Source organism: Anolis sagrei, chromosome 1, assembly GCF_037176765.1.
Source record: "Anolis sagrei isolate rAnoSag1 chromosome 1, rAnoSag1.mat, whole genome shotgun sequence".
In the NCBI taxonomy this organism is placed as follows: domain Eukaryota; kingdom Metazoa; phylum Chordata; class Lepidosauria; order Squamata; family Dactyloidae; genus Anolis; species Anolis sagrei.
In genome coordinates, this window is record NC_090021.1 from 331,436,675 (window position 1) to 331,451,651 (window position 14,977).

At 41.3% G+C, this 14,977-nt stretch overlaps 1 protein-coding gene across 1 annotated transcript in view; it reads left to right on the forward strand.

The window, feature by feature from the left end:
• The window catches only part of KCNH5 (potassium voltage-gated channel subfamily H member 5), a 289,582-nt gene that overhangs the window by 99,207 nt on the left and 175,398 nt on the right, over positions 1–14,977 (forward strand). Inside the window, exon 7 of the mRNA XM_060754182.2 lies at positions 1,759–2,188. Within this exon, the coding sequence (XP_060610165.2) occupies positions 1,759–2,188 (430 nt within the window). The remainder of the gene's footprint in view (positions 1–1,758; positions 2,189–14,977) is intronic.

Below are 14,977 nucleotides of genomic sequence, written 5' to 3' on the forward strand. Positions count from 1 at the left end.
CAAACCATGCCAAGAAACCATGGAAATGACTTAAAGGTACATAACAACAATACTACAGGCAGTGTGGTTGGCATTTGGAAACAAAGTCTGTTTTTGATCCCCCAAAACATTCCAACATCCAACTTTTTTAAAAAGATACTTTTACTTAAATATTTCCCAGCTTGGATGAGCTTAGGGTAATTTATTTATTATATTATATTATTTATTGCATTTATATACTGTCTTTCTCAACCAGGGGCGACTCAAGGCGGTTCACAGTTGAAAGTGATTTGATGCCATAGCATATAACAAAATACAGTTAAAACAATTATAAAAACAATTCAACGTTTAAAATGCAATATAAAAAGCAAATATATCTGCAAAAACAAGATCCCCGGTGTCTCCTTACTACAATCGTTGTCCAGTTGCATCGTCAGTCATTCCATATATTTGTTTACGTCCAATTATGCTCCAGTAGAAAAAGCTTGCTTTTGCGGAATGTTAGAAGAGAGGGAGCCTATGTTATATCCCTAGGGAGGGTGTTTCATAGCCGAGGGGCCACCACTGAGAAGGCCCTGTCTCTCTTCCCTGCCAAATGCAATTTGTCCTCTTCCCTTTTTCTCATTTTCTTTGCATCCCTGGGTTATTTTAGGCCTCTGATTTTTCTGTTTGTCCCCACATACTACTTCTGCATGCCTGTGAGTGATCCAGTGAGTGGCATGATCTTGAGCTCTACCTTTTTCCCAAAGCTAGACATCAAGTCACCTCATTGCAAGATCAAGAAGAAAGACCCTTCTTATGTTATGCACACAGAATGTCCTAGATTTAACCCCAGTGGTTAAAAAGTTTTCTAGGCAAGCAGGTGAATAGGAAAACCATTTGTCAGCTATAGCAATCAGTGTAGATAGTACCAGGTAAGGCAGACTGAGTACCTGACTTGATACTAAGCAATTTCCTATGAACCCTTTGGCATATATTGAAAAGTAACATCCCTTACCCAAACCTTCTCTCATTTGGGTCAGCATGGTGTTTTCAAGGATATAAATGTCATGAGAGAATGCTTCTAGAACATGGCCAATGGGATTTTGGCCTGCATCAATAGGAGCATAGTGTCTAGACCTAGGGAAGTAATGTTACCCCTCTATTCTGCTTTGGTTAGACCACACCTGGAATATTGTGTCCAATTCTGGGCACCACAATTCAAGAGATATTGATAAGCTAGAATGTGTCCAGGAGGAGGGCCACTAAAATGATCAAGGGTCTGGAGAACAAGCGCTATGAGGAGTGGCTTAAGGAGCTGGGCATGTTTAGCCTGAAGAAGAGAAGGCTGAGAGGAGATATGATAGCCATGTATAAATATGTGAAAAGAAGCCACAGGGAGGAGGGAGCAAGCTTGTTTTCTGCTTCCCTGGAGACTAGGATGCGGAATAATGGCTTCAAACTACAAGAGAGGAGATTCCATCTGAACATGAGGAAGAACTTCCTGACTGTGAGAGCTGTTCAGCAGTGGAACTCTCTGCCCCGGAGTGTGGTGGAGGTTCCTTCTTTGGAAGCTTTTAAACAGAGGCTGGATGGCCATCTGTCAGGGGTGTTTTGAATGCAATATTCCTGCTTCTTGGCAGGGGGTTGGACTGGATGGACCATGAGGTCTCTTCCAATTCTTTGATTCTATGATTCTATGATTCTATGGCCATATAGCCTGAAAAACCTACAACAACCCAGTGATTCCGGCCATGAAAGCCTTCGACAATACATATAAACTTTTTTCTTTTCTTCTAGGGGATCAGCAGCCTCTTCAGTTCTTTGAAAGTGGTGCGCCTTCTGCGATTGGGGCGTGTTGCCCGCAAGTTGGACCATTATCTGGAATACGGTGCCGCTGTGCTGGTGCTCTTGGTCTGCGTCTTTGGACTAGTGGCCCACTGGCTAGCTTGTATATGGTACAGCATCGGGGACTACGAGGTTATTGATGAAATCACCAATACTCTCAAAAAGGACAGCTGGCTTTGCCAGTTGGCAGAGAGTATTGGAACACCGTATCGGTACAACACTACAGGAAGAGGACAGTGGGAAGGAGGACCCAGTAAAGACTCACTTTATATAACTTCGCTCTACTTTACCATGACAAGCCTTACGACAATAGGATTTGGAAACATAGCTCCAACCACTGATGGAGAGAAGATCTTTTCAGTGGCCATGATGATGGTTGGCTGTAAGTACAATGGTTTTCACATTTCTTCTGAAACGTTTTGCTTAATGACTTCCTCCATGGATTTTAAGAGTTTGTCTAATGTCCAGCTGTGGCCCCTTCTACACCGCCAGATCATCCAGATTATCAAAACACAAAATCCACATTATGAGATTTGAACTGGATTATCTTAGTCTACACTACCATATAATCAAGTTTAAAGCAGATAATGTGGATTTTATACAGCTGTGTAAAAGGGGCACAAAACACAGAAGCTGTGATCATTGAATGAACATTGGATCACTGAGAATTTGTGCTAAACTGGTTTTACCCACAATATGGAGTAGAATAGTTGCTCTGAAATCTATCAGAAATCAGATGTGTTTTGATTGCATCCTTCTGATCAATCTCATGGAATATATGCAACAGATAACTGTAACCTATCCATTTGTTGGCCCCAAACAAAGCAGACCCACTGAATCAATGGAACTTGCATACACATTGGCTTCCCAATTTAGCACTCATTCAATGATTCTGCTCCAAGTAAGACTAAAAATTGAATTTACGCTTGCAATATTGAGGTAGATAGTCTTTCCCCTAATGCATAGCGTAACTCATCTGTTCATAGATGCTTTGATTAGAGATGGGAAGACTTGAAAAAAAAACACAGAAAATTGGGGAAAACAGTTTTTTATAGCATTTTAGTTACTTAAAATATCAACTGAGCATTGAGAAAAACAATTTAGGCTTCCAAAGAAAGATGAAAGGCATCGTTACTAAGGGGATCTGAATACAGCAAATATTAACAGTCCTAGATTTGAGGGTTTTCTAGTATGTCATCTCTGCAGTGTTAGAAATGTGAGGATTGAAGGAAAATTTTGTTGGAGTGAGACATAATTCTTATTTGTGGGACCAATGTCATCATTTTGCCCCCCTGGATATGACCTTATTGATGGTTGTTCATGGACCATCGAGCCTCTTCTCATGCCCACTAAGAGACTTTTCATTAGATGGGATTTTTGGCATTAATGTTGCAGTGCAAGGATTTTGAATGCAGGAGTCCTGTCTCATCTGCTGTGTTTTAAATAGTTTGACGGTTTTCCATTCGGTGCTGCGTTATTTGGGTAGTTCATGTATTATTATTGCTTTACTATGATGGTTGATATTTATCTGCATTCTGATTGGGTATATAATGTAACTTGTCTCGGGTCTTGTACTGGGGAAGAGATGGGGCATAAATGAAGTAAAACCATAGAGAAACAAGAATAATACAAAAACATGACAGGAAGAGTGTATTTCCCAATAGACTCAAGATTGGAGGCCGAGATCTTCCATGTTCATTGAAAGATCCAAGTCTGCTCTTGTGTAATGGATGAAAATGTTCTATGATGACAGTTTTAGTTACCAATGCTCTGAAATGGTACAATGACCTTTGGGTATGCTCGAGGAAGGATAATGATGTGATCAGAAATATAGTGCCATAGTGGAGGAAAGTATTCATGGTCTCTGCTATGTTTTGTTCAGACTTTACTTGGAATACTGTGACCAGTTCTGGGCACCATGAGAAGGATATTTACAACCTTAATCATGTCTGGGCCAGGGCAACTAAGGTCTGGAAGCTGATTTTGAAAAACAGGCCTTTGGCCTCAAGTAGACTGAAATGGGAAGGATACTAGAGACAAAGTTCAAGTACTTTGGCCACATCATGAGGAGACAGCAAAGCCTGGAAAAGACAATTATGCTGGGGAAAGTGGAAGGTAAAAGGAAGAGGGGCCGACCAAGGGCAAGATGGATGGATGGCATCCTTGAAGTGACTGGACTGACATTGAAGGAGCTGGGAATGGTGACTGCTGACAGGGAGCTCTGGCATGGGCTGGTCCATGAGGTCACGAAGAGTCAGAGACGACTGAACGAATGAACAACAACAGACTGAAATGGGCCTATATTAGGTTGACACTTAGGCACTTTAATTGTGTATTGATGGGAGCTACTTTTAACCATTGATGGAAATTGTTTTTAAATTGTGTATTTTATTTTATTGTATGTGCTTATGGTGGTGGTTTATAATTTTTATGTGATTTTTTATACTTATGTATTGTTGATGTTTAAGCAGAGGTTGGATGACCAGTATTGTAGAATAGGGGTTGCCTTTGTGGCCTCTTCCAGATCTATGATTCTATGGATATACCTGCATAGCAATTATTTTATTTGCTCTCAAAACCCCTGAGCTTTCAAATGGCACAGTCCAGCTGGGCTCATAGAGGTCAAGCTGAATTCATGTGAGAATGTTGAAATAATGTGGCGGAGCTAAAGGTGCTTCAGTTTGTTCTCACGATGTGTGACAGGTTTGCAGCTTGGGCTAGCTTGCGCAACATCTATTTTTATCACCTGAGAATGGTATCCCTTGTCACCATGGGAGCTCGAGGCAACAGGCAAGATTTTTAGATGCAATATATTGGATGCTTCACTCTCCCCACCCCTCAAAAATCTTTTTTAGTTTTCCTGGTGATCTATGACTCCTCTTGAGTATCCTTAAAAATGACAATACAAAAGAGACACTTTCAGTCTTTGTAGGCGATCAAAGCAGCAGGCTTTCCGACAGATGAGCATCTTCAAACCTCAATATAATCTGAGTGGGCGGAAAATGCTGTTGGAAAGTTATGGAGCAATGTTAAGGCATACTGGTAACACAGGGGAAATGCAAAGGAGGAGGGAGAAATTTGTTTTGCATTTTAATGGAAACTGACCTCATTTGGGTTTTTCCAAATACATGAACTGAATCACTGTTTTACCTTACGCATAGCATTTCTCTGCATTAGCAACACAGTTGTCCAAACCAAAATGCATACAAGAAATGTAAGGTGAGAAAAGTGTGCATGCACAACAGCAAGAAACAACAGCTTTCATTGGGGATAATGGCTGGAAAAAGATATCTGCACATTAGGGCAAGTGAGTACAAAAATGGATATGCTACAAGACAGATAGATGGGTGTGATTTTTGCATGTTAACATTTCTAAAAATGCAAACCGACATGGGATGAAATAATGGGATGAAATAAAGTTGAGCCTGGAAAAAAATGAGAAAGTGACCAACATCCTAATAATAATAATAATAATAATAATAATAATAATAATAATAACAACAACAATAATAATAATAATCATCATCATCATCATCCTCAACATCCTCATCATCATACATCACACAGTCCTAGACACTTGGGAAGTGTCTGACGTGTGATCCAATTCAACAGCCAGCAGAGTGTCTGTTGTGTTTCAAATAATAATAATAACAATGATGATGATGTGTTGTCGAAGGCTTTCATGGCTGAAATCACTGGGTTGTTGTAGGTTTTTCGGGTTGTATGGCCATGTTCAAGAAGCATTCTCTCCTGACATTTCACCTGCATTTACAGCAGGCATCCTCACAACCTCTGAGGATGCCTGCCATAGATGTAGGCCAAATGTCAGGAGATAATGCTTCTAGAACATGGCCATACAGCCCGAAAAAACTACAACTCCATAATAATAATAATAATAATAATAATAATAATAATAATGCTACACTTTATTTATATTCTGCTTTATCTCCCTGGAAGGACTCAGAGCAGATTACAGTTTTACATATATAAGGCAAATGTTCAGTGACTTGGCCACGGTGGTCCATGCTCTTGTAGCATCCCGAATAGACTACTACAATGCGCTCTATGTGGGGTTGCCTCTGAAAACAGCTAGTCCAATGCTTGGCAGCCAGGTTACTTATGGGAGCGAGGTACAGGGAGGGCACAACACACTTGTTACACCAGCTCTACTGGCTCCCTATTAGCTTCCGAGCACAATTCAAAGTGCTGATTTTGACCTATAAAGCCCTAAATGGCTCTGGCCCACTTTACCCGTCTGAACGTGTCTCTCCCAATGAACTATCAAGGACTTTAAGATCATCTGGGGAGGCCCTGTTCTCGATCCCGCCACCATCGCAGTCGCGTTTGTTGGGGACGAGAGACAGGGCCTTCTCCGTGGTGGCCCCTCGGCTGTGGAACTCTCTCTCCAAAGAGGTTAGATCTGCCCCTCCCTCCTGACTTTTGACCATGGTCCAAATCCCCATTGTCAGTGAAAAGTGGGCAAGTCACACTCTCTCAGCCACAGAGAAAGGCAAAGGCAAACCCCTACCATTGTTCATGGTAGGCTGAGAAGAGTTGGGATCCAACAACATCTAGATCAGGCCTGGGCAAACTTTGGCCTTCCAGGCATTTTGGACTTCAACTCCCATAATTCCTAACAGCCTCAGGCCTTTTCCTTTTCCCCCTCAGCTTACTGAGGGAGGAAAGGAAAGGACCTGAGGCTGTTAGGAATTGTGGGAGTTGAAGTCCAAAATGCCTGGAGGGACAAAGTTTGCCCAGCCCTGATCTAGATAATATTTTTTTCTTGGTGTCTTGGTTTTTAGACCTATTCCTGGACGATAGTACTGTCCAATTTACTCCATTTTGGAGGTCCTGCAAAATGAAGGATATTTGTGTTTGTTTAACTTTGTTGGAAGGCTTAATCCCTCCAGATGTTGATGTGCTTCTGTGGGGTTCCACTACTCCCATCATCCATCACCACAGATCTGAGTTGGAGTCCAACAATGTGCAGAGGGCCTTGAATTCCCCAGCCCTGCTTTAATTGCCTATACTATTGTGTCGAGTATCCTGTAAATCAATTTATTGTACTGATTGCAACACGAACAGTTATATATTGCTTTTCCTCTACGGAGTTCATAATTGAATGAAGGATTTAATTCCTTGTTGCATGTTGCGCTTGTATTTGGTCTATTGAACCTCTTTTGATAACTCCACAATGAATAGTCCCCTCCAGAGACGTCTGCTGCAATGTAATAAATGGCAACAAATGTTCATGTAAAACATTCCATTTATCAAGTTTGCAAGACATTCTGTGCGGAGAAAAACCTGATCCACAATAAGGCTTTTTAAAGGCATCATTAGTAAAACAGGATGAAGTCCTCCTCCAGCAGTCAAAAGGCAATGATGGAAGGAAGATTAGTCTGGTTGGGATGATAAGAGAATCTGGACAAAAAATGTGTGTGTGCGGAGAGGGCAGTAGGAAAAGAAGAAGCCAGAGCTTGTATTGTTGAAGGCTTTCATGGCTGGAATCACTGGATTGTTGTGTGTTTTCCAAACTATATGACCATGTTCTGGAAGTATTCTCTCCTGATGTTTCACCTGCATCTATGGCAGGCATCCTCAGAGGTTGTGAGGTCTGACTTCATAACCTCTGAGGATGTCTGCCATGTGGGGGTTGGTGAATGTAAACAAACAGAAGCATTACCACAGTATTTAAACCAAGGTATACCCTGCAGTATAATAAAATGTCACTCAGGCTTGTGTAACAAGTAACAGTATTTGCTTACTTACTTACTTAGGTGATCCCTCGTTGACTGAGTGGGATAGTCTTATAGAATCAGTATTCTTATGGGTCTATAGGTGGTTGTGGAGCCCTATTCTTGATCTGCATCTTCTTCTGCAGTGAGGGCAATGGTTTCCAGGTGGAAGGTGGTCTCGGTCAGGGTTGGCTTGATGCGCCTTCCTCTTGGCATGTTTCTCTCTTTCACCCTCCATTCGTGCCTCTTCAAATTCAGCAGCACTGCTGGTCACAGCTGACCTCAAGCTGGAGCACTGAAGGGCCAGGACTTCCCAGTTCTTAGTGTCTATGCCAGAGTTTTTAAGGTTGACTTTGAGCCCATCTTCAAATCTCTTTTCCTGTCCACCAACATTCTGTTTTTCCATTCTTGAGTTTGGAGTAGAGCAACTGCTTTGGGAGACGGTGGTTGGGCATCCGGACAATGTGGCTGGTCCAGTGGAGTTGATGGTGGAGGACCATCGCTTCAATGCTGGTGACAAGTAACAGTATATTTACTTCAGTTTAAAAGTTCAAACAGGGCAACAATATAAACAGCAGTTTCTTTGGCTTCACACAGAAAACAGAGGGAATAAAACAGTCCTTTTAAATAGTCTCGCAATATGCCTCATGCCTTAAAATGATCAGGCTTTGCCTAAGTCTGCTTTATACACACAGCCTTAAGACAATTTCATACCATATTTTAAATGATTTTGTGCATGAAACAAAGTTGATGGACATTAAGCCATCAGAAAGCACAGGCTTCACTATCTCAACAGCCTTGTGGACAATTTCAGATTTCAGAAAAGCAGATAAGGAATGCTCAACCTGTAATAGGGTTTATTCGCATTTCTACTGTTTAGCTAAACATATGTAAAGTTATGTTAAGTACAAGGTGATCGAGGATTCCAGTGACCATTTTTAACCAGTTTCTTATATTCTTTATTATTCTTTTCCATTCCTACTTTCAAGCTCTGGCTTGGTGGTTGTAGGTTTTTCAGGCTGTATGGCCATGTTTTTTTTTTTTTTTGCTTTTAAGTCCCTTCTGCTGTGTTTTTCAGTGTTTTTATGAGTGATGGTCACTTGTTGGCCTGATAGCTGTCTTGTGTCCAAATTTGGTGTCAATTCGTCCAGTGGTTTTTGAGTTATGTTAATCCCACAAACAAGCATTACATTTTTATTTATATAGGTAAGAGTTGGAAGAGACCCTGTGGGTTATCCAGTCCAACCCCAGCAGGAAAATTGCATTCAAAGCACCCCCAACAGATGGCCATCCAGCCTCTGTTTAAAAGCCTCCAAAGAAGGAGCCTCCACCACACTCAGGGGCAGAGAGAGAGAGTTGCCCTGCTGAACAGCCCTCACAGTCAGAAAGTTCATAGAATCATAGAATCATAGAATCAAAGAGTTGGAAGAGACCTCATGGGCCATGCAATCCAACCCCCTGCCAAGAAGCAGGAATATTGCATTCAAATCACCCCTGACAGATGGCCATCCAGCCTCTGTTTAAAAGCTTCTAAAGAAGGAGCCTCCACTACACTCCGGGGCAGAGAGTTCCACTGCTGAATGGCTCTCACAGTCAGGAAGTTCTTTCTAATGTTCAGATGGAATCTCCCCTCTTGTAGTTTGAAGCCATTGTTCCGCGTCCTAGTCTCCAAGGAAGCAGAAAACAAGCTTGCTCCCTCCTCCCTGTGGCTTCCTCTCACATATTTATACATGGCTATCATATCTCCTCTCAGCCTTCTCTTCTTCAGGCTAAACATGCCCAGCTCCTTAAGCCACTCCTCATGGGGCTTGTTCTCCAGACCCTTGATCATTTTAGTCACCCTCCTCTGGACACATTCCAGCACGTTCTTCCTAATTAACGTTCAGGTGGAATCTCCTTTCCTGTAGTTTGAAGCCATTGTTCCGTATCCTACTCTCCAGGGCGGCAGAAGTCCCTATGACTTCCCCTCACATATTTATACAAGTCTCCTCTCAGCCTTCTCCTCTGAAGGCTAAACGTGCCCAGCTCTTTAAGCCGCTCCTCATAGGACTTGTTCTGCATACCCTTCATAGTTCAGGACTTTTTGTATAAGAATTTCCATGTCTTTTCTGTGCTGTAGAAAACAACATTTTCAAGTGTGGTGTCCTGCCCCAAAACACCCCACTTCAAATTGTGTGTGTAATAACTTCCAAACTGTGAAGCAGATTTTCTAGCTGCGTGAAGAAAATTGCTAAAATTGTTTATTGCTTCCCCTGAGAATGAAATTACTGAAGGCTAACATGCCTACTTGGAAGTAACTAGTTACACATTCCTAGTTCTGTACTGTGTCATTAATGAATCTGGGCCATGCTCTTCCCACCTCCCGCTTTAAAGTTCAAACTAATATTTGGGGTGGATTGGGCATCAAAGCGCCAGTAAATTCTAAAGAGATACAAGTGATAGATATTTAGAAGTAAGTCGCCAAGTTAAAAGAAGAAAAGGGAAAAGGAACATCAGGGCAGGGGGAAGTGGGGGACAAATCTTTTCTGGGGGGGTTATATATTCAGAGGCTGAGAGGACCTGATTAAAAATGCAACACTTATAGCCTGAGGTGTCCTCAACAACACAGAAATGTTTTTCCCTGCATTTATTTAGGAATTGCCGCAGTGCTGCAAACATCCTTGCGCCTGGGAAAATAATGTTATAAGGGATGCCTGTGGCAGAGGCTTTGAAAGTAAAAAAGCCTTCAAAAATATAAGGTGTGAATCATCCCTTGGTTGCTTGCTTTGAGCGGGGGGAAGAGATAAAACATAGGCGATATATATCTATATCTATACAGACATATATAGATACTGCTGCCTTTTCCCCTTCCAAGCCAAACTGTGTTCTAGTGCTTTCAATGGCACCCCAAAGTGCAGGCGATGGCACGAGCAAAACTGTTATTTCTCATGTCATGAAAGGCTCCATGGGATCCTTTCTTGCAGATCAAGATGCGCCTCTCTCTTTCTGTGTTTCTCCCTCACTTTTTCTCTATTATACAATCAACACATAAACTGTATTTTTGCTGAGGAAATCTTTATATTTATTTATTTACAGCTTTTATATTCTGCCCTTCTCACCCCGCAAGGGACTCAGGGCGGATTACAGTGTACACATATATGGCAAACAATCAATGCCAATTTTTGACATACAAACCTATACAGACATACACAGAGGCTATTTAACATTTTCTGGCCACCAGGGGAGCTGTCGCTTTCATCGTCCATCTGTGATGCTGATGAAGCACCTCCGCATTCCCCGCATGCTTCCCCGCTGGAATGCTTTGCTGGAGTCTTCTTTATGGCCTCATAAATTAGTTAATTTAGCCTCCCCACACTTTAAGGTGGTACCTAATTTTCCTACTTGACAGATGCAACTGTCTTTCAGGTTGCAAAGGTCGACAACAGGCTACACACAATTGGTTGGAAACTTACTCCAACCCGGGCTGGCTTCGAACTCATGACCTTTGGTCAGAGTGATCTTAATGCAGCTGACACTCAGCCAGCTGCGCCACAATCCCAGTGCTTTACTTTAAACTCTGTTTCGTGGCTATTTCTACACTGTATAGATTGCCTTTCCATTTCACCAGGTGATGATATATCAAAGGGTAATAAGGAGCTCCCAGTGGCACAGCAGGTTAAACAACTGAGCTGCTGAACTTGCTGACCAAAAGGTTGGTGTTTCGAATGCAGGGAGTGGGGTAAGCTCCCACGTTAGCCCCAGGTTCTGCCAACCTAGCAGTTCAAAAACATGCAAATGTGAGTAGATCAATAGGTACTGCTTCGGCGGGAAGGTAATGGCACTCTATGCAGTCAAGACCTTGGAAGCATCTATGGATAGCGCCGGCTCTTCAGCTTAGAACTGGAGATTAGCACTACCCCCCAGAGTCGGACACAACTAGACTTAATGTCAAGGGGAAACCTTTACCTTTAATAATGTGCAAAAGAGGAAAATACACCCTAATTTTGGTTTGCAATTCTATATTTTAAACACCAATGAGCCAGCATGCTGCATGCTTTCACTATATGACCAGTTTGAGTATTCAGCTATGCCATTATCCATTTTTGGGCAGTACACACACTCTCAGCCACAAAGAAGTCAATAACAAGCTCCCTCTGGACAAAGTTTGCTAAGAAAACTCTCTGATAGGTCGGCCACAATATGGTAATGACTTGAAAACACAAATCACATAATGTAAGAGTCAAAATAGCACGGGTGCTTTTCAATTCTGAAGTCTATTAGTGGCACTGTTCTTGCTCCTGCTATTCCTTTGTTATAGGTTGGATCCATCAAAGTTGTGATTGCCATAATTTTCAGTGGAGGATAGAGGCCACACAATCAGTGAACCAGTTCCAGCTTTTTTAAGTCACTTCCCAAAGTGTTGAATTTAAGGAGTAAGGTTCAGCACCACGGAAAGCTTCTTCAGTGCAGATATTCCAGAATGTAGAATCACAAAGTCATAGAGTTGGAAGAAATCACAAGGGCCATCCAGTATAGCCCCATTCTTTCACACAGTAATACAATCAAATCAATCCTGGCAGATAGCCATCCACACTCTACATAAAACCTCCAAAGAAGGAGACTTCTTCACACGCCCAGGCAGCATATTCGTCTGTCAAACAGCTCTTACGATCAGGAAGTTCTTCCTAATATTCAAGTAGACTCTATTTTCCTGCAGTTTGAATCCATAATTTGGTATTCAAGTCTCTGAAGCATCAGAAAATCTTTATCTCCATTTTCAGTACGCTATGCTTTCATATATTTAAAAAGGCTATTTTACTATTTCTTATGCTTTTCCTCTACAAGGTAAACAGAGCCAACTCCCTATCCTGCTCCTCATAGGGCTTGGCTTTTGATCTACAACTTTTGTTGCCTTTCTCTGGAGACCTCCCAGCTTCTCAATACCTTTCTTGAGTTTTTGTGCCTAGAAATGGACATTGTGTTCCAGGTGAGATCTACCCAAAGAAGAATAGAATGATACCATTACTTCTCTCAGACTAGACAGTAGTCTACTATTGAACTATTGTAATCACATTGGCTTTTTAAGCTGCTACATCACACAAGTTTTGACTCGTGTTTAGCTTGTGGTCTAAGGCTCCTAGATCACGTTTATATGCCCTGATGTGAAACCAGATGCCACCCATCCTATATCAATGAGTATCATTTTTATGCCTACATATAGTACTTTATAATTCTCTCTGTTTATTTAGTTAGCTTTGGACCAAGTCTCTAATCTGTTAAGGCCATTTTGGATTCTGATCCTGTTCTCTTGGGTGTTAGTTATCCCTCCTAATTTGGTGTCATGTGCAAATGTGGTGTTCCCTTTTTCACCTAAACACCACACAGAGCAACAATAGTAATAAGTTTATTAAGAAAAGAGTATCTAATATAAAAAGCAGTTTCAAAAATAGTGTTCAAAATAAGCAGACTAAGCATTCGCTAAAGTACCAGCAAAACCCAGTATGCAAATGCCATTTCAAAGTTACATCCAGGAGCTAGACTTCCAACTGTAATCCAAGGTTTGTCACACTTAAACTAGAATTATATCCAAAAGCTTGAAAACATGAACATGACCATAATCCAAAGGTTTGAAACTTGAAACAAGATTTGTAATCCAAACAGGAGGCATGGAACTTAAGCAAGAAAAGAAGAAACAGACCCAAGAACAGAAATCCTAACTCAAAGTTCCCAAGACAGGCAACTTGACACATGAAAATCCAATGTTGATCTTCCCACCAAACACTCACTCCAATTCCTTAAGAATGCTCACTCTTGCCCATGGCATCACTCTCTCTTTCTCACTCCTGGGTTCCTTTTGTTTATCTTTCAGCCTCTGGGAACACCAAGTTTGTCTCTGTTTTGCACCATCCCTTCTGAGCTATAAACACTGGGTTATCTGTAACCTTCCTGTCTCATACACATTCCTTTCAGAGTCAATCCCTGGCTGATTCTCATGAGAATCACTGCCTGTTTCCCCATCAACAGATCTACCCAAAAACATTCCCATCATCTTGAAAAATATTTTTGCTTTACCCCACAAACGATCAGACTCAAATGGAAAATCCCCATCCTCATTTTCAGAGACTTCACAAGCCTCAACACATGGCCTCTATTCCATCCTCTACATTGATATGTAGAATAGCATTTGGCCAAAGACAGAATCCTGTGGTACCTTCCAGGATGTAGAGGAGCCATTGGATGATCATCCTTTTGGTTCAGCTAGTCATCCAATTACAAATCCACCTAATACTAGCATTGTCTACCTCACATGAAAACTGAAATGGATAGGGCAGGGTAAAGGACCTTAACTGAGATCCTACCCTGTTATAGGATTACTGTGATGTTTAATTTTCACTGCCACCAAATATAGATTGCTTCAGCAGGCTACCTCTTTATATGTGTGGTTTGTATGTGAGGCAAATGGAGACTTTTGTTTGGTATGAACAGAGAAAGATGTTTATTTATTTATTTAGAACAGGCACAGAAAGCTTAATGGTTGCAGTATACTGGCACAGAGCGTAATGGTTTCAGAAGTAGTTCGAAGCTTAAAACTTCAGGTTCCAGTCAGACCTTTAAAACCCAAGAAACTTTTAATCTTTCACTAAACAGTTCCTTAATTACAAACAGCCTAATCACCAAAGTCTCTTTAAAACAATAGTTTTTCCTCGAAGTAACTTTTTACGAATAAAACACAAGCTGAACGTTCACTTCTAACCCAAACTCCAAAAGCCTTCCTTCTTCTTAGAGTTCCAAAAACCAGACTGACTTAAAATGGTCAGTCATTGAAAAAAAAATCTAAATTTGCATAAACAAAGTTGCATGTATTTCTATTGCTCTCCTCTGCCTTGCAGTTCTTTTGCCTCACCTGTGGAGTTCCCTACCTTTTGAGGGCAGCTTTTGAGAGCCCCTGAGGGATGCAAAGTGGAAATCACTCCCTCTCACTTCTGCTAATGAAAGCAGTTTCAATAGTAGGAGCATACCAGATAATTTGATTTTTTTGTTATATCTGTTATTACTGCATCGAAAGTGCAGGATTCCCATCTCCAAGCTGCAGTTTCTAAGTCTGGTTTTTGCAGTGTTTGCCATGCTGCTTTGGGACTTCAGTTGTTTGATCTACTTTGATGTACTTAGCAAACAAGGGATTAAAGCAACCTTCTTCAGCCTTGAGCGTTCCAGGTATCCTGGACCACATTACAGAGTTGGGGAAAGCTTTGTTTGGATTGACTTGTGACAATGTTTGACAGTTCTAATTTTATGTTCTTCTTTAATTGTTTAACTCCAGGTGACTAGTTTTTGCATAGCTGTACATCAAATATTCAATACAGCTTAATGTGTTGTATTACTGTATTATCCTCAGAACTTTTTTTTTTGAACTACAAATCTCAGAATTCCCAATCCAGGCAGACTGCTGTTCCAAT